At 35.3% G+C, this 20,003-nt stretch overlaps 1 protein-coding gene across 2 annotated transcripts; it reads right to left on the bottom strand.

The window, feature by feature from the left end:
* Positions 1-983: 983 nt before the first annotated feature.
* LOC123306903 (serine proteinase stubble) lies at positions 984-19,474 on the bottom strand. Of its 2 annotated transcripts, XM_044889097.1 has the most exons (6): positions 19,283-19,474; positions 18,293-18,448; positions 13,811-13,988; positions 11,975-12,188; positions 1,825-2,016; positions 984-1,368 (listed from the first exon to the last, which is right to left on the bottom strand). In XM_044889097.1, the coding sequence occupies exons 1-6, from the start codon at positions 19,374-19,376 to the stop codon at positions 1,192-1,194; spliced, it is 1,011 nt and encodes a 336-aa protein (XP_044745032.1). In that variant the 5' UTR covers positions 19,377-19,474; the 3' UTR covers positions 984-1,191. The 2 variants fall into 2 exon arrangements, with proteins under 2 accessions (XP_044745032.1, XP_044745033.1); XM_044889098.1 differs by lacking the exon at positions 18,293-18,448.
* Positions 19,475-20,003: the final 529 nt, after the last annotated feature.

The raw sequence follows: 20,003 nt of genomic DNA, 5'->3' as shown, positions 1-20,003 counted from the left end.
AAGCTCGCCATTTTCATAACTAATCACCCAATTCGAAAGCCATTCAGTCTAGTAATAATTCTCCCAGATAGGACGTTCTGGGTGAAGTTTTTCCTCAACTTTTCACCCACCTGGGGAATGCTGATTGAGTGATACATAATTTCATGGAAATTTTAGCCAGTATCAATCATTTTGCATGCATTGGTACACTAGTGCAAACAACAAAATGATCTAAGGAAGTTGTTGATCGGTATGTGAATTTAAAATTCATTGAAATAGAAGCATTGCCAATACATGTTAGATAATCTCAAATTTAGTAAAGCTTACTCAAATCATCATTCAATTCCTTGAATGAATTTCTGACATTTTTCATGTTCCCAGAAAGAAACTACTACTCATACACCTTTAGGCCAAAAATTAAATGATTTTTTCTTTCGTACTTTATCAAGTACGTCTTTCATCTAGACTTGATTTATTGGGATCTGTCGATTCTAAATCGTGGACCACTCATTATTAATTTGTTGGAATAACTCTTTTATTTTTGTGTTGGACCCTATAGGGTAGAATTTAAAACAAAAGAACAATCCAAAAACGGCCTGCTTTGCTGCTTTATATGAATATGATCTCTGAATGCTTATTTATGGAATTTCTTTGAGTAAGACGGCGTATAAGGAGGCATTTCATTTGGAATAAGGAAATATTCGGAGAACGAAAAAGATTTTGGATGCAGCGAGCATGGTAGAAAATTGCAGTGCCAGTTCATTTTCATGAATGATCCTGTACATTCACGCCACGTCCTAAATTGACCTTATGATATAGACTCAAAGTTAACGTCAGATCATTTCTTTCTAGGTCCATGATAAAAACCAATTGACTTACCATATCTTCATCCATATTTTTCCGTTGGTGAAACGCTACTAGACCAAATAAGAAAACGGAAAGTACCAACAATTTTTGGATAATTTTTTGACTCATCACTCAGATCAAATAACAATTACAAATATTTATTTTCATCGAAAATATGATGTACACAATGAAAGTAGAGATTTCATGTTCCTTGAACTTATAAATAAGAATAAATATTGCTCATCGTCGTTCAACAATTTTTTCACTTTCTTGTCGATGTATGAGCACTCATATAAAATGTTCGCATTCCAGCTATCTCACTGAAGGAAGATCACATTGGCACTTGAAATGGGGTAAGAGTTCCTCTCAACTCAGAATCTTGTCTATCCAGGGTATGAACTTCTGTATGTTTGTGTACACTCCTGGCAAATGTTCTCGACCGCATCCTATTCCCCAGGATACCAAGCCTATCAGGGTTCTTCTTCCATCTATATTCAAGGTAAGTGGTCCACCAGAATCTCCTTGACAGGAATCTCGTCCGCCCTATAATGAAGTAAGTCTTATAGTGAAGGATTAAAGCGGTAAAATACTTAAAAAGGTTACCAGTAGAGTTGAAAAAATTTAATGGTATATTAGGTCACAAAGTAATTTAGAAGTGAAAAGTACAAGATAATATTTTCCTGGGAAATGACACACTCATTGAAATTCAAAGCTCAACTATGTCTCGCTTTCCACTTTTGTGTAGAAGTGCAAAATGAGTACGTGTAAGTACTTTGAGTATGAAAACTAAGTAATGGAAATGCTCATCTTATTATTGAATTTGAAAAAAATTTCCCTCCACTTTACAGATTTTTCATTACGTGTTTCGAAAATTCTTGTGAGCTGAACCAACTGCAGCTGTGAACCATTGGAAGTTAGTCAATTCTGAGTGGGATATAATCATTCACTCTTGGATGAATAAAGGGGGAACAAAGCAGAACCCGATGATGTAAATTTTACCTCCTTGTAGCCAGCACAAAGGAAGACATCATGAATAATTTCCCGCCTCCCTGCGGCTTTGAACCACCGCTGGCATCTGTCATTCGGTATGACTTCCACGTCAACTTCTTGCAATGTCGATGGAACTGTAGCTTGTCCATGCCTCGTTCTTCCCCATCCAGCCACTGTTGCCATTTTTCCTGCTAATTTGACCTAGAATACAAAAGGTCACATCATGCAGTTTCGAAAACTCGAATCGAATATCAATACAGGGTGTTTGAGGCAAAGGATACTTCAGAAGTATCTTGGGAACCCACGATTTTTTCTGAGAATTCCTGCATAATGATGAGTCACTGGGATTCAACTAAAATATTTGGAATTTTTGAGATATGAGAAATTTTTCGAATTTGTCCTCATATAAATCACTCATATCTCGATATTCCTTATTTATATTAATATGTGATAAATTGCTGAATGGATATTTTTCCCTCTCATCTAATACTTTATTAAAATACAGGGTGTTGTGTTTCAAGAACTGATTTCTTTCTGATTAACAGTCACTCTTAATCAATTTTCTGATGAGGAGCGATGTCACTTTTGCCAATAGGAAGTCATAACAATTCATTCAAAACGATCCTTATGTCAAATTTGAGATAAACGAATGAATATCCCAGAACCTTGACATTTGGGTATGAAGAACTTCAAATAAACGGTGGATCAAACTTTATTATTATCATTATTATGTCTCAGCTGAATAGAATCCTTGTCATTCATTACAATCCACAAATTTTCAGGAGAAAATCTCATTCGTTTTCCTAGATACGTTTTTACTGGACACTTAACGTGAAACACCCTGTATATTACGATGATGAGAGGAACTCGAGGAAATATGTCATAGAATAGAGGGGCAGTCTCAGAAAAATTCTGGATAAGTGTATGAAACCGTCAAGATCAGACGAAAAAAAACGGCAACACTGTTCATGTTATTCACAGAACTATATTCAATATTGTGAAATTTGACCTTCGATCAGATCGCATTTTCTCTGTAATTCCTGAAAATTGTAAATTGCGTTCATTGCGAGGAACATATAGAATTCGTTTTATATTTCGAAACTTTTTATTCAAAATTCCTCTCTATAATTAACATGAATACAGGAAGGTACAATTTAGTCTCCAATAACTGAATCTACCTATTCAAATTTGCAGGAAACAAGCGTACAAAAATGATTTCATAGTTTTACACTTTTCTTCATGGATAACCATTTCAATTCCACTCAAATTGAACAGTTGATTCAACCCCCACCAGAATTGTCGAGAAATGGTGATGGTCAATGGGGCTCAACATTAATCAAACCAAGATCTAAGTAATTCCAATTGCCAAGATGAAGAATCTTTCATGTTGTCCCTCTCTTAAATGGAGATATCATGGTGGAAGTTTCAAGTCCAATATCTGGGAATAACCTCAGATTGCAAGCTTCTGTGGAGAGTTGCAACCATATGGACTATGGAGGTTCTATTAGTAAAACAGCATATGCTTTGATAAGGTGCAGATGTCCGGCTGGTAGGACTTGGATAATATATGTATTTAGTCTAGTATTCCAAGGCAAGTCAGAAACGTGGAGAACTCTCCATAAAATACAAAGGTTAGCCTGTGTTTGTATGATTGAAGCTATGGGAACGTGCCCTACTAGGGCATTGGAGATCATTACAGATCTCACATCTTCATCTTGTTTATTCATCATCAAAAATCTTATACATCTCGTGTGAAAATTACAATGAAACAAGGATACAAAGATATGCAGTCTAAGCAAGCTTGTATATTGGCATATCTTGCATTATACTGGCATATCTTGCATTGTGATAGATACATTAGCCCATGAGGCCATTCCTAGGACTATCCAAGGAAAGTACTGGCAATGAGAGAATGAGAAATCAGATAACTAGAAAGAAACTTTCTGAAATGTTATATAGCAACATATTTTGACAGCCAGACTGCGATTAAAGCCCTAGCTCTCATATAATTGATTCTAAGATGGAGTGCCGAAGAAAATTAAACGAATTAGGTAAGAATAACAAGATCTGCTTAGTCTGGAAGGCTCAGCAATCGAAGGCCCAGAACCTTTCTATGTTATAAATATATGTAGCTACAGAAAAAAGTTTGCAGAAGAAGGAAAAACCGAAAGAGAAGAATCACTCTGGCAGAATGTTTTTTCGAAACTTTACAATTGCGAGCTTTAAGAAGATTTTAAATGATAGCAAGAATATGCTATATCTCCTCAAAGGATATTGTCGCCACAGAAGTACCTAATGAGAATAGGTCTAGCAGCAGAAAAGGACAAGTGCTGATTCTGTGGGGAGAAAGAAACTTAGGAGCACTAAAATGCTGTGGACCACATAAAGGGGAGAACCACTCTGATAGGGGGAATAATGGACCTCAAGGTCGCAGTGCAATAAAACCCATCTATAATCTAGGGCTATCATATGTAGATGTAGATTTTAAGAGGGGTTGCACCATGACCTCAAGATTTTAATTTAGTGCCCTTCATCAGAGCAGTTCTCTTCGAAAACAGGTGTGGTAAAAAATAATAATACTTCCCGAATGCCAGGAATGAATAATATCCAGGTGAATACAAAGTTGACACATTGAATATTTTAGCTGTCTTCGAAATGAGGTTTCGCAATATCTCTTACTACTCCCACCCAAGATCCCGGTATATTATTTTCCTCCAGTACCAAATTGTTTTCCTTCGAAATGCAAACCGAACGAACCCAGAGTTTTCCCACATTTCCATCTCGGGTATAAAAATACACGGGACGAAACGATATGAGGAAGATTTATTGTGATAATCGTTTTCCGTGAAGTAGGAGGAAGATGCTAGAAATCCTGTTTTCCTAATATCCTCGTAAGCGTGTTGAATTATCGTTGCAGGTTCGAAATCGAATCGACCTGTCTCTTCGGGGACAAATAATGGGATTCGTAGTTATTTTCAGAGCAAGCGAAGCGGGTGTAGCTCATTTATTTCGAATCCCCGGACCATGGAATGTGGCGACATTATTCCACCGAACTGAAGAATGAATTTTTCGAGACAGGGAAAATGAGGTTTGCCGAAAGGAGTGGTGAGAAATTGGTGATATTTTTCGGAATTATTTTCAAGCTCAACGCAGGCTGAATGGGCGATGCTTCGTGGCGGAGATTTTCAATGGATTGGTGGTTGAGTTTGAACCGGATGTCATTCATAGAGAGCGTTCCCATTTTCCACACCCTCATCAATTTTTGCAAACATCAATTAAAAATCGTTCATTTGTGTGGATATTTGTGTTGCTGCATGCGGATGGTATGCATTCCAACTTTTAACTTAATTTGGACCCGTCTCTATAGCAGGAAAGTCCATTTTATTTTATCATACAAGGCGTATCGCAAGCAATGTGTGAATGATTTTTTTCTACAAACGTCAAAAAATGACAAGGTTCGCGCATTGACAACAATAGGCGAAGTGACCCTTTTTTTCATTTTCCTTCGTTACCATGCGCGAAATAGTGTGCGAAATACTTACTTCGCACACTGCATGTAAACTATATGGGATTTTTATATCTTAACCCTTATGTTCCTCAATCAAGCAAAAATCCAAAAAATTATTCATTTATTAATGTATAACAATAATTAAGGCTTTCAAATTGTGAGAAAATTTAACACTACCTAATTTCATTTATTAACAATAACAATAACAATAACAATAAATTTATTCTCAGAATCCAGAATACAAAGAAATGAGAAACCGTCAAACAAAGAGAAAACCAGAATTACATTTCAAAATTCCTATAATCATATTTCAAAAACTCTAATACTGAATAAGGTTCAATATTGACGATCAAGTTGGTGAGTTTTTTCTTGAATCTTCTGAAATCCATTATATCTAATATGGCTTTGGGGACACTATTATACAATCTGATACATACATATTTGGTGTTTCTTTCTGTTAGAGTCAGATTATGTTGTGGAAAGTGATAAGGAACTGTTCGCCTGGTATTATTATTATTTTTGGAATCTTCAAAGTAATGGGGATTTTTTCTGGTAAAAAGAATACTCTCCATAATGAAGAGTCCGTAGAAAGTAAGAATTCCATTCCTTCTGAAATGGCCCCTACACGTTTCTCTATATTTTAATCCTATCATGGCTCTCAAAGCCGATTTCTGAAGTACAAATAATTTACTGGCATCAGAACTGCCACCCCAAATCACGATTCCATACCGAAGCAAAGAATCGAAACTTGCAAAGTATATGGACCTCAAAAGATTCACATCCACCCGTCGAGATAATACTCTTATCATGTAAAGAGCACTATTCAGTTTTTTACCAAGTTGTAGAACATGTTCACACCAATTCAATTGATCGTCCACATGAACTCCCAAGAACTTTGTGGACTGTGCTATCTTAACTGATGTATTGTTGAAGTCTATTTTTTCCGGAAAATTAAATTTGGATCTATTAGTTTTAAACATGACGCACTCTGTTTTTTCAATATTTAAATTTAGGTCATTCCCAATACACCAATTTTTAATCAATTCGAAGACAACCTGCGTTCGCTCGATACCTGACTGGAGATCCCTATCTTTCACAAGAGCATTTGCGTCGTCCACGAACAGCAAAATAGTGACAACATTCAGGACAAAAGATGATATAGCCGAAGGTAAATCATTTATAAATACTATAAAGAGAAGGGGCCCAAGAATACTACCCTGAGGTACACCCACATTCAGAATTTTGTCATTAGACGTGTGAACTCCAGCGCCAATGGTAACGGACACCCTTTGAGTTCTATTGCTCAAGTAACTACGTATCAACTTAAGCTGGCTGTCTCGAATACCATAGAGTTCCAATTTATTCAACAGTTTTATGTGATTTACGGAATCGAAAGCCTTAGACAGGTCGAGATAAAGTCCGATAGGCACCTCACTCTGTTCAAGTACTTGAATAATTGCAGATGTTAATTCATAGAGAGCTGTGGTGGTGCTTCTACCGCTCAAGAAGCCATGTTGATTTGGCGAAAATATCCTGAACTTATGAAAAAAATTTAATAAGCGGTTGACCAATACTTTTTCGAAAACTTTACTAAATGTTGTCAGCAAACTGATAGGACGGTAATTATGAACATCATTAACATCTCCTTTTTTATGAAGAGGTTTTATAACAGCCAGCTTAAGTGCCGATGGAAATAAACCTTCTGTAAAAGCTCTGTTGATAATGTTAGACAGAGGTTTAGCGATTATATGGATCGATTTCTTCTTTTCATTTTGGCTACAATATCCATCAATTCCGCCTCGGTGACAGGAAAGTAATAAAAAGATTTGTCATTTCGACTGATACCAAATGTCCGACATATTCGAATTATTGGAATGCTCTGAACGTGGGCCTGCGAAATACTGACTAAATTCATTGACAAGTTTTTGTGGGTCTCCAACATGACCAAAGACATCTTCTTTGGACGTATTTTTACCGGTTAGTCTACTCAGTATGCTCCAAGATGTTTTGCACTTATTTTTACTTGTTGAAATTAATTTTCTGAAGTAGTCTTGATTCATTCTCTTCAATTCCCTATCATAACGACGTTTTACTTCTCTGTATTGACCTTTAAAATTTGAATTATTTTCTGACATTACAAATAAAGTAATCAATAATTCACGGAGTTTTTGAACCGGGGGTGTAATTGGAATATTAAATTTGTTGTAGTTTTTAACAGAAATAAATGGAAATGAGCCATCAAATATTCGTTTATATGTCTCATGGAATCTATCCCACAGAAGATCCACACAAGTGACAGAATCAGTTGAAAAAATGTTCCAGTCCACTTGAGACAAGGACATCAGAAACACCTCAGTAGTAGACTCATTCATTAGGCGAATATCTTTCTTGTTAATAACATCATCGAAAGATACAAAACTGAACAATTGCACTCTGTGATCAGAAATATGTTGTTCGAAAACACTTGCCGAAGTATCATTTTCGATATTGGTTATAATATTATCGATACATGTCGAAGATGTTGGTGTTACCCTAGTAGGTTCGGTAATCATACATTTTGCATTGAAACCTTCAACAAGTGATATGAACCTCTCTGCTAACAAATTTTTTGAAAGAATATCGATGTTGAAGTCTCCAGTTATCACAAAAGAACATCGTTCCCTTGTTAATTTCATAAAAATGTTATGCATCTTCTCAAAAAACGTATCTAAATCCAGTTTGTTAAAACAGCTGGGGCGATATATGCAAATGATAATTATTTTTTTACTATCGATAAGACATTCAACAGCTGAACATTCGATTACAAATGGAACTGAAGACTTAAGATCAGATCGTTCTTTACAAGTGATCCCACTCCTACAATATATGGCGCAGCCGCCGTGTTTACCTGTTTCTCGCGTGAAAAAGGAAATCAAATTATAGTTCACAAATTTGTAGTTCAGAAGTTCACATTCACTTTTCCAATGTTCTGTGATCGTGACAAATGACACATCAAGTTCATTTATAAACAGTTCCAACTGATTGAAACAATTTCCTATCGACTGAACATTTTGATGAACGATGCTATAACGCTTCTTTACTCGTTGATTTTGCTCTTCATCAGACGAAATAAAAAAGGATTAAGTCTTACTCCTTCCGGCCAAATTTCAGGGTTCCTCAGGGCTTCAAAAAGATGATCAGGTACCATTATCTTGAATGAGGAATATTCCTCTGGTCTATTCGATTTCATTCTGGAACATTTTACATCCTTAATTCCATTTTTCTCGAGGTGACCAACAATGACACTCTCCTCCATATTCGGGTGCAAATTACATACATGTAAATATTTAAATTTAGGTGCTGATTTTATTGCTATGTTGTCATTTTTGCAAGTACCCAAAATGGGATTGCTACGATGACGTCTTTTTCGTTTTTCAACTACAGTAAAACCTTCGTTATCAGTTGTTTTTGCTATCTTGTTGGCTGACTGAACATTGGAATGCAAAATTTGAGCTTCTGCACATTTCGTAGTCGATGTATTTTGTGCTATAGCTCCTTCCTTATTCACATCTTGTCTCTCCACATTGGACTTGGACTCAATGGAACCGGACACGCTATGTGACAATAATTTGTTACCTGAAATAATTTTAGTAGTTGCCGTTGTAGAATTGTCAACAACTACATCGGAAATTTTCTGTTTTCCTGCCAGGCCAGCATAAGACATCTCAGTATCGCTACCAATTTTATTTAATAATTTGATATTTTCATCTTTCAGTGATATGACCTCCATTTTGAGGTTAAGTATTTCTGATCTCATTGAATCCAATATCGGCGAAATAGTTTCTTCAAGTATTTTCGTGATTAGACATCCCAATCCATCCATACTTTTCTCACCGTTGCCGACAGACTTCATAACGTGAGTAATGGCTTCGTCAGACCCACATATACCACACAGCCATTTTTGGGAACCAGTAGATTTTTTCAGTTGTTCGAAAAGTTCTCCAGTAATATTCACACATCCCATGTGATATATATGTGCTTTATTATTTGAGCACGATATTGAGTCGTCATTTCGACTTATTGATTTTGCACACTTCAAACACGTAACCGCCATCTTTGTCACCCATTGTTATTCACAATGTTTACATTAATGGTGCAGCCAGTGCACGAACCAATAATTAGATATTTCTAAACCAGATAACTCAGATTCAGCTCGTGATATCGTAGATTTAGGAGTTAGATAAGACTATACATTTTTGATTCGCAAGCAACTGCCGTGGAGGTGACAGCACTTGATCCTGAAATTACAATACTCTTTTTCATATTATGCTAAGCATGTTACTTATTTTAGAATGATATTTTTGACGTTTGTGGAAAAAATTTTGTTTGCATCTCATGCGCGAAATACTTTGGTGATCTCGACCACCAAAGTAGCATTTCGCGCACTAGATACAAAAATAACTATTGTAGCGTGAACTTATGTCCGAAACCACCATAATCAGCATCGTTCGATGGTCTGAATTGGATTAGATTAGAGTTTTTTTGTCATGACATAGCAAAGTATGTTTGTTTTTGTATGTTTTTCCCTCTGAAATGAAGAATATGAACGAAATAAGATTTTGAAACTTTAATGAAAAAACGAACAATAAAAAAACGAAGAAATAGACTACTGTCATAGTAACAGAATTTTTCGATAAAATGCAAATTCAGAGTTTCCTTTGGTTAGATACATGCATCTGAATCCCAATTCAAGTTTTTCCTTCGAATTTGAAGCTCTGACTTGAAATTTTCAACCTCATTGAATTATATTATTCAATCGAAGGAAACAACGTACTCTTTCTATTTTATATTACCAAAAATACATTAAAAATGGGTTTTATTACACGTCCTCAAAAAAATTTACAGATATATGTCGTACATAGAGGCACTCTTACGAGTAGACTAATCTCTCCAGTTTAACCTGTAGTAACTATATTAGGTAGTAGTACCTATATTTGGTAATTCCATGAAACCATAGAAGTAAAAACCAAATTCGAGTTATTCATAGTTCTTTAATTTTACTGCGAAATCAAATTAAAAATCTTAAAGAAGATAAGCGTATTATAAAACACACACGTAATTTAGATTTTTAAGATATTTTCAGTTCTCTTGTGCACTTGTTCCCTAACTAGAGAATCAATCTCAATAGGAATTAATGCATTGGTCATAGGAAAATGAAGAATATGAATCGAGTGTAAAATTGATGATAGTTCTATTTAATTTTTAAAGAGTGATTGCAAAAATGACCGACTTATAGTCCATTAAAGGATTATTGACATCCAAGTAGACCTTGAAGGTCCAGACACAGCTTGATATCTGATCATATTCTGTATTTTCAATTGCATTACTGAAATAACTTAAAAAAGTATTTGAAACGAAGAAATATTTAAATTCAAGGAAAATAAATCCGCATTCTAAATTTATGTTCCTTATTTGTTCGATTGAATTGAGAACATACTTATAAGCAGCACATAATTCAAATTATCTTCGGTCAGTGTAGGTATAGATTCACATATAATAGGTCTATAGATCACTGTTTATTCCCAATATCAAATTAAATGCCGTAACAAGAAATCTTAACTTATAGGCTATCACCAACTTAAATTGGATTTTCCATAGCCATTCGAGATGTCAATAATTCTTGACTATTGTATTCGATGTTGAACTTAGTCTATAAAAGTAAGTACAGGACAAGCAAAATTCGGTTTCTACTGAGGGGATCTCGAGAACTATAAGAGCAAGAAGAAACTAGATGACACATTCCGAAATCTTTTTCAAAGAAACAGAGAATGGTGAAAGCCGTTGCCTCCTACGATTTTTTGTTTTTGAGTTAATAGCAAAAAATGAGAATAGGTATGACGATTTCGAAAAGTTTTCATAACTTTTTTGTCTTTGAATTACAGATCTGAAACTTCAATCTTCGTAGACACTTTTATAAGTAGAATTATAATGACAAAAGATTTTTTTCCAATTCAAAAATAACAAATTCAATAAAGGGTTGCGTTTAAAAAAACGCAAGTTCGCCTAATGATTCGAAACGAACAAATATTTTGAGTTGGTCAGTGGATTCTACTCAAAAAATGCCTGTAGAAGGTTCCAGATGTATATCTTCAAAGACAAGAAAAGTTATGAAAACTTTTCGAAATCGTCAAAATCAAATTTTTTGCTAATAACTCAAAAACGAAGAATCGTAGGAGACTACGGTTTCACAATTCTTTGTTTCTCCAAAAAAGAGCTGTGAAGAAATGTGTCATCCGTTTTCTTCTAGCTCTTATTGTTCCCGAGATCCCCTCAGTGGACAACGAATTTTGCCCACATTGTACATATTATGGTTGCAAACTGGCGAATGCGCCGGTGGATGCAACAGAGTAATCTATTTCTCTTTTCGTTTTCTCCGACTCTCTTTTCCTTTTGAACTTCGAATATTCTAATTGCAATCTATAAATCGAGTTTAATGGCATCCATATTTTCGTTTGTCGTTTCTCTATTCGTCTCCGGTGCATTGAGAATCTCTCATTTCTATCTGCAGCCAATTATAACACAAAACTTCATCGTTTCCTATACAGTTTAAAAAAAAAAAACCAGGTCGACAAAACGACGATCGTTTCCAAACTAAACTTTTTCTTTTCTTACCGTAGGCGAAGGCAAACACACCGGTATGATGTGCTGCTTGAATCGGACGTTGCGATCCAATTTGACCAGGGCCACGTCGTTTTTGAAGTCGGACGGAGAATAGGCGGGGTGCACTTCCTTCCGCTCCACCGTGTATTCCTCGTGAGCCAATTTCTCGTCCTGGGCCCGGACGTCCCACTCCCCCAGTCGGACGCGGATGTTTCCGTTCGTTGTGCTGTTGAAAAAAAAAGTTGGACGGTCAATTTAGAGAAGGTCCCGTCATGTTCGATGACGTTAACATGATGGAGGTGCACAGGTGAAGGAAGGGGAAATCGTGACTGGAAAATTATATGAGCCGGTTAGATTCTGAAGAGGGTTGTAAAATAATTTTATTCACGATCGAAGCATAAGGTGATTATCCGCTTCCTTAAGCGTTAATCACTCCTGATTAATGTATCTGTTATTTTCGGATTTTTCATGAAACATTCATTATTCACTCGTGATTTATGAGCCATTATTCACTGGTCTACCAAAGTTCATGGTCCAACCACAAGACGGAGGCTCTGAAGATAGAGATATCGCTATACAGGTTGATGACAAATTCGATGCTCAAAACTACAATCTTCGAAACTATACCAGGTAGAAATTCCGTTTAGTGACAAAAATACTCTCCCTTTGCAAGTCGTCCAACATGACATCCCTCCATATGAAAGGGCTTTTCATCTTAAGTTTAGCATGATAAATTTTTTCTCTACATCTATTCGTTTCTGAGATATTATAAATTTCTAAAAATACTAGGTTTTTCCGTCAAGCCTGCTGTATAAATCACTTTGAATTTCACACATTTAGGCCCGGTACTTTCACGTGCGAATAAATAAATGTATTCGATAGATATGTCTTATTTTTAGAATAAGTAAAAATGCTGTCTTTTCACTTTCAGATAGTGTTATTCATCGAATAAATCTGTCATAGAAACTTTATAACGTACGACGACAGGTACGTCATTATTGGTAAATTTTTTTAGATTATGGATGTATGGTTATTCTTTGTGTGATTTTCACGAAATATTTGCTTTCTAGTTGGAATCATGACAATTTATACAATGCGGTGCCTTATTTTACATTCATCGGTGAAAAGTAGTATACCGTGCTTTCATAGAATTGTTATTCGTCAAATAATTTCATCTAAGAGCACCGAAATAAGGTATCCTTCAGACATAGACATAGAGACATGTCCATATGTCTATGCCTTCAGATAGGAAACTATTTGACAGATACTTATTCATACTGAATAGAATTCATTCGAAAGTGAAAGTACCGGGCCTTATTCTTTTTGGATGTCAGGTGGTATTAGAGGAAACAATTGTCATAAAACCCTCAGAATAAATGAGTGGTAATTTTATTGATTCACATAGCATGCTTGAAGGAATGACCATTACTCCACAAAATTTATATGAATGTTTCGAAAACGAATAAATTTAAAAAAAATCAATGTACTGAACTCAGGTAAGGAGGTATTATTTACCCACTCCTTATTCAAAATTTAGAGGTTGGGACTAACGGCTGAATCGATATGGCTGTGAATTTGAATTTCTCCCTTCGAATCAAATATCTATTCCAATCAAATTTATTCAGTCTGCTACCTGGTTTGTTTCGTTTTCAAAAGCCTTCCCAGTACACTTCATTATCAAATTGTATTGTAGTCATAGAAAATAAATATTTACATCATTCTGTACAGCAGAGCATCTTTTATGAAACCACCACATAGCTCCCTTCATTATATGATATTTTAGAATCAACAAAATTATCAAAGGAGTTCGCAAATCGACAAAAAACAAATTTCTAACTTGCAACCTACCTAGCAACGCAGTGGGCAGCAGTGATGATCCACCTCTCGTTCAGCAGAGCACCCCCACAGGCCAGTTTTTTCGACAAGAACCCAGTTTTAATGAGGGCCACTTGCCAAGGATGAGATCCGAAACCCGTAGTGTGTCCACCCACTATCCTGTTGCTCCTTGTATATAACTCGCCGCAACCTGGAAATCCGGGAATGTTATTATTGGAAATATTGGTGGTTGTGAAAGCTCGGGATGTATGTGCGTGGAAGAATAATTGCTTGTTGTGCCTCTATGCTACTTTGGATGATGGATGAAATTCCTATAGTGATTTTCCTGTAAAGTTGCAAGGAGATGTGACGTCGAGCAGGAGTTGTTCGATATGAGGATCCTTTAAATTATTGATTTTTTAACGTGACTTTACGGAAGGTGAAAATTTAGACTTTCGTTTGTTCAATCAACATTTGAAAATATTGAATTATGCTGCTACTCAGAAAATTCTTTCTGTAATCTGTAATTAATATTTCTGTGTATTCTTTTGGAATGATATGAAAATATACTGGGTGATTCTTCGACTGGTACAAATATTCTTACAGTAAGCTCTGGAGGTCAAAAGAAACACTTTTTTCCTTACCATTTTTTCCGCATCGTATCGGCATCGGAAAAGAATGGTATAAGGAAAAAGTGTTCTTTTTAACCTCAAGAATCTGCTGTTAAAATATTTGTACGAGTGAAAGACTTATCCTGCATATTACTTTTCATTGCAATATGGGATATGGAGAATATAATTCCAGGGGATTTTATTCTGTTTTCGCAATTAATATTGCTGAATATGATGCTAATTGTAGTACAGGGTGGGCAAAATTCTTTGTCTACTGAGTGGATCTCGAAAACTATGAGAGCCAGAAGAAAACTGATGATACATTCTCAAGCTCTTTTTCAGAGAAACAAAGAATGGTGAAAACCGTTTTTGAGTTATTAGCAAAAAATGACATTTCGACGATTTCGAAGAGTTCTCACAACTTTTTTGTCTTTGAAGTTACAGATCTGAAACTTGAATCTTTTAGTGGCAATTTTTAACGTAGAATACACTGACGAGCACCAAATATGTTTTAATTTCTAAACATAACTTTCGTTTTTTTTAAAAGCAAACTTTTAATGAATTTGACATTTTTGAATTGGAAAAAAAAGTTTCTGTCAGTAGAATCTACGTATGAGAGTGTCTTAGAAGGTTCGAGTTTTAGATCTGTAACTTCAAACACGAAAAAGTTATGAGAACTTTTCGAAATCGTCAAAATCCCAATTCCTGTTTATAACTCAAAATCTAGAAATGATATTCCGGTTGTGTTTTCAGATTTGGATTAGTCATGAAAAAAGAGCTCGAGAATGTGTCATTCGTTTTCTTCTAGCTGCTATATATAGTTCTAGAGATCCCCTGAGAAGACATCGAATTTTGCCCACCCTGTACATATATGAGTAACTCAAACTCGAAATTAGACAGAAAACTCATTCTCATACTTCTTTTTTGTGTTCTTCTTAGCCCATCATCGTTAAATTTTCATTCTTGGTGACTTGCACAGTACACTCGAATATTCTAACACACTTGCCAAATATATTCTGACTCAGATTATGACATGACTGAAAGATAGATTTATTAATTGATTTCAACGAGGGCTATTCCTTATTCTGTCGATTTGCCTTATTTTCTGGCGTTTCTTCTTACGTATTTCGGTATAAATCTCCCTCTTCCTTCACGAGAACGATACTTGCTTGGATAAATGTTTCGGAGGAAAATGCCCGTATATTTGGGCCGTTTAGAAGGGAAATATCGTCTCTTGAGGAAAATCGATAAGTTACCAGCTGCTGACGTCCTACAGGTTTGGACAGTGATAAATCGTTCACTTCCGAGTATACATTTAACAGTTTTCTCTTGAGCAGGTTTTGTGTTGGAAGATCGATTATTCGGAATTCTTCGTTCGCGAATATTAAACATTTGCTTCGAATATATTCCTCAAAATGAAAGAAAACCGGGTTGGCTCCAGATGGACAATTTGATCAATTTATCCATTGATAAATTAGAACTTGAGATCGAATTCCTTGACATTACAAATGAACACACATTTTGTGTAGTATCTTGAAAGAGGATCCCAATTCACATAACCTGAAACTACTACTGAATAGATCGTAAAACTAAAGAATACTCAGTATTTGTTGTTGAAATTTATCATGATGATGAAAGTCTAAAATTTTTTATGAACCAAAGATTTTGTGACTTGAATATAAAGAACTCCATTGATTTTTCAACTATAAAGGTACAAATATGTTTTTGATGTCGTTGTATTTTGTATTCTTCCTATTTTGTTACTTCATAGTTAGTTACTCAGGTGGCAAAAATCATCGTCAAGTTTTTCATTGAATTTCGAAGAATAAGAATCTCTACTTATTCGTAGGTCCTCAGCTTCTAGCATACCAATTTGTGGTTTTCTTTCAGATTTGATCAAACCTGTCACGTGAACGTTTCAAGCTTTGCGAAAATCCGCTATTATTCCTTCCGAGCTTGAATTGAAAGTGAGAGAATATGGTGGAATAATTTGAAACTGCCAACGCGTAATAAGAATTTTCTTTCACATTTCTCCCCTTCCTTCCAACTTTTTCTTGGTTTCATTGAAAGCCACCTACACGACGACAGAAAGCGGTGGAAATGAGGAAATACAAAAAAGGGCAAGATTGAAATCATGCGAAACACTACATTTTCAATATTTCCCTTAAGAATGATGTCAATCTCAAATTCTAGTTCCGCTTCTCGCAGACGACATTATTCAAACTCGCTGGAGCGCTATTTCCAGGTCTCCTGGATGAAAAGAACCCTCGAAATTAATTTTCCGAGCGTCGGAGCCATGACAGTTCAAGAGAGGTCGACGTGTGAGCTAATAACCCTTCTTTTTCACGTAACCGTTTCCATTTCGAGTGATTTTTTTGCCGCTTCTGCAAGCCACGCAAAAAAGCCCGCTTCGTATGAAAAGTTTGCATCGTGAAAAGTTCATTGTTGGCTGAAAAGTCGAAGTAACTATTCGTATAATTGAACTTTCCACAAGAGGATTGTCGTGGTTTTTTTCTTGAACACAGGGAATTTTATAAAATTTTATGAGAGCATAACTGAAACACGAAGGATGTTAATTCCTAAGTGATGAATATCTGGCAATCTTCATTGCAAATCTGTGTTACACTTTGTGATTTGTAAATGAATCCTACAACAAACCCGATGGGTCAAAAATTTTAAAAAGAAATATTGGAAGATGGGAATTTTTCCATTAAAAGCACCACAAATTTTATTCGCTCACGCTGAGCAGGAAGATTCCTAAATTTCACACATTGAAGCTTAAAGTCAAAAGGTGAGTATCTAGAAAGTTTGGAAATGAATGATAAAACATCTCCAGATTAACTGCCCATTATTGAATTTATTCTGAAAATTAGAATACTAGTGTTCAACTTATTAAATTTTGGTTGTTTCATTACTGATTTCTCCAAAAACTGTACAAACGTGTATGTGGAATAAATAATGTATAATCATGATTGAAATTATTGAGACATCCCAAGGAAGATAATAGTTTTCCAGACTAAAGAATATTTATCACCCATTATGTTTAAATAGTCAGTTTTGCTTCCTATTTTCTTCTTCATTGGAGTTAATTGCTTGTTTATACATCTTTCCTCTGTATAACCAAATAAGTCGGTATACTTTCACCCATCTGAAGAAGCTATTGTAATAGTAAAATGGTTAAAATCTAATTGAAGGAATTCAGTTCCTAGTCCTATAATTTATGAATTGGAGACTAGTTTCTTCAATTTAATATTATGCATATTTCTTTACGTGTGCTATAGCAAGCCTAATATTCGTTTTTACCAAGAAAGAACAGAATCAGTTTTCGTTTTGTAGAAAAAAAGATTTTGTTCTAAGTATCTGACACAAACTTTCATATATAATTTGGACAACATCACAAGAATGACTGCCTTACAAACCATTTCATTGAAAGCAGCCTGTATAGATATTGCGTAAATTTCACATTGAACATGTCCTGCTCTACGTCATCTTTGGGATACTACTCATATGAGGATGTAAGGAAGAAGTATCATAGATTTTCAGTATAAAAAATAATGGCTTCATCCATATAGAAATTAATTTTTCAATCGCAATTTAGTTACTGGCCTTGGAGTATTCTACATAGGGTGTGAATGAACATCATATGCGAAAGATGGCACTGAAAAGCAATCTTTTGCTTGAAAACCAGAAAACTGACAGAAATTAAAACTTGTTTTTGAGGTGCCATTTTGTTGTATCTAAGCAGGGGCTACCAATATGAAAGATATACACTATTTTTGGCAAGGACCCCTTCTTAGATTTTTTCGCAACTATTCGTTGACACCCTGTATGTACTCTCCCCATTTTCAGTTTTATACTGAAATTCTTTGAAAACTTCACAGGGTGTTAGTTCAGAGGTTGTTACCCTTGACGTTGGGTCGTTGGTCATAAAATGGCCTCTCATAGTGGTCGATCCCTGTGGATGGTCGAACCATACTGTCCTCGTAGAAGGGCCTAAAGGGGGGCCTGTCCACATTATTACCATCCGGATAGTCAGACTCCATCGGGGAATAATAGTTCACTAGATAATACGTGTCTGATTGTTGTTAGTAATAATGTTGTTAGGATTAGTACACATTTCTGTTGCCTACGCTAACTTAGTTCATAAAAGTTCCGATGGAATTTCACACGGAGAAATTATGCGGAGAGATCTCTTCTATTAGAAAGACCGTTTTCTCCGTTTTTTGTGACAATTCAATGGAATTTAACAACTTCCCGCGGATTTGAATTATAAGTTAATGTGTCATATAGAAGTCTCGCAGATTTGAAATAGCAGTAAAGATAATTTGCGAGTAGTTTACCGTTGCTGCCATTTTACGCATTCTGAACGAAATATAGTATTTGAATTTTGGAACATAAACTAAGATTATTTTCATCGAAATCTATATGGAATTTTAAATTCAAATTCGATCTACTTTGAAAACTACTCTCTCTATTTATAATAGCAAATAAATTCGTGTCAAAAATAGGGAGTAAAAGAAATATTTTATTGGGGCTTGTTTAGTGCTATCGCCTTATTATGATCGATATGACCTGATCTTTCAATCAATAGGAAACATTCTTCCATGAAAAATATTCAATACTTTTCCCCATTCAATAAATAATTTCACATTGACAACGAACATGTTGTTTTCTTGCGATTTTAGTTAAAAGGATTTGTAAGGGTCCGAAAGAAATATGAGGAATTTAGTCCACACAAGCTTTACTTTCATACAGTACATTTTTTCACTTGTTATTATTACACACATCCATTCAAAACACAAAAAAGAAACAACGGTCCTTTTTCAATAGTAATAATTGTAACCATTCAAGGCATTCATTATTCGGACAATGAAAATTGCTGTTTCTAACTTACTGGCATTATTCAGGACACCTATATCAGACTGATGGTGGTTCGTAGTTTGTGGCTGTTCTTCGACGTCTCTATCAACACAGCACGCCCATATCATCCCTCCAGAGCAAAGATCTAAGGGGCGTCCGCCCCCAACTACACAGCTAATGCTCAGTCCACACTCGTATTTGACACCCCGAAATCGACATGATTGCGGTATCACTGTAATGAAAGAAAATTTTTAATTACATTGATTGATTCAATTTTGAAACAAAAAGTTATACATATTCTGAAAAAACATTTCTTTTTGTGATAAATCTAGAGATTTCATCGACCTCAGTCCAATCGTTCGATCTTGACGAATATTTAAGGACCTCAACTTTTTGAGAATTTTTTGAAGCGTGACTCCCAGAAAAATCATGGAAGAGCTAAAAATTATATACATTCTGAAAGAACAACTTCTCTTGTGATAAATCTAGAAATTTCATCGACTTCACTGCAAATTTTCGGTATTTACGAATTTTTAAATAACCCCATCTTTTTCGGACATTTTCGAAGGTCAACTTTGGACACACGTATTTCCAAGAAAAATCATGGAAAAGCTTAAAGTGATACCTACATATGCAGAAAGAGCAACTTTTCCACCTATAAAAGTAGTAAACATAAGCATTACCATGCACAAATTAAAGAGAATCTGTGGAATGGTATCTATATTATATGGCATGTCACTCGATCTCCATTCCTT

Source organism: Coccinella septempunctata, chromosome 2, assembly GCF_907165205.1.
Source record: "Coccinella septempunctata chromosome 2, icCocSept1.1, whole genome shotgun sequence".
Classification (NCBI taxonomy): Eukaryota; Metazoa; Arthropoda; class Insecta; order Coleoptera; family Coccinellidae; genus Coccinella; species Coccinella septempunctata.
The sequence above is the reverse complement of the archived record's forward strand: the minus strand, read 5'-3'. Positions and strand labels throughout refer to the sequence as shown.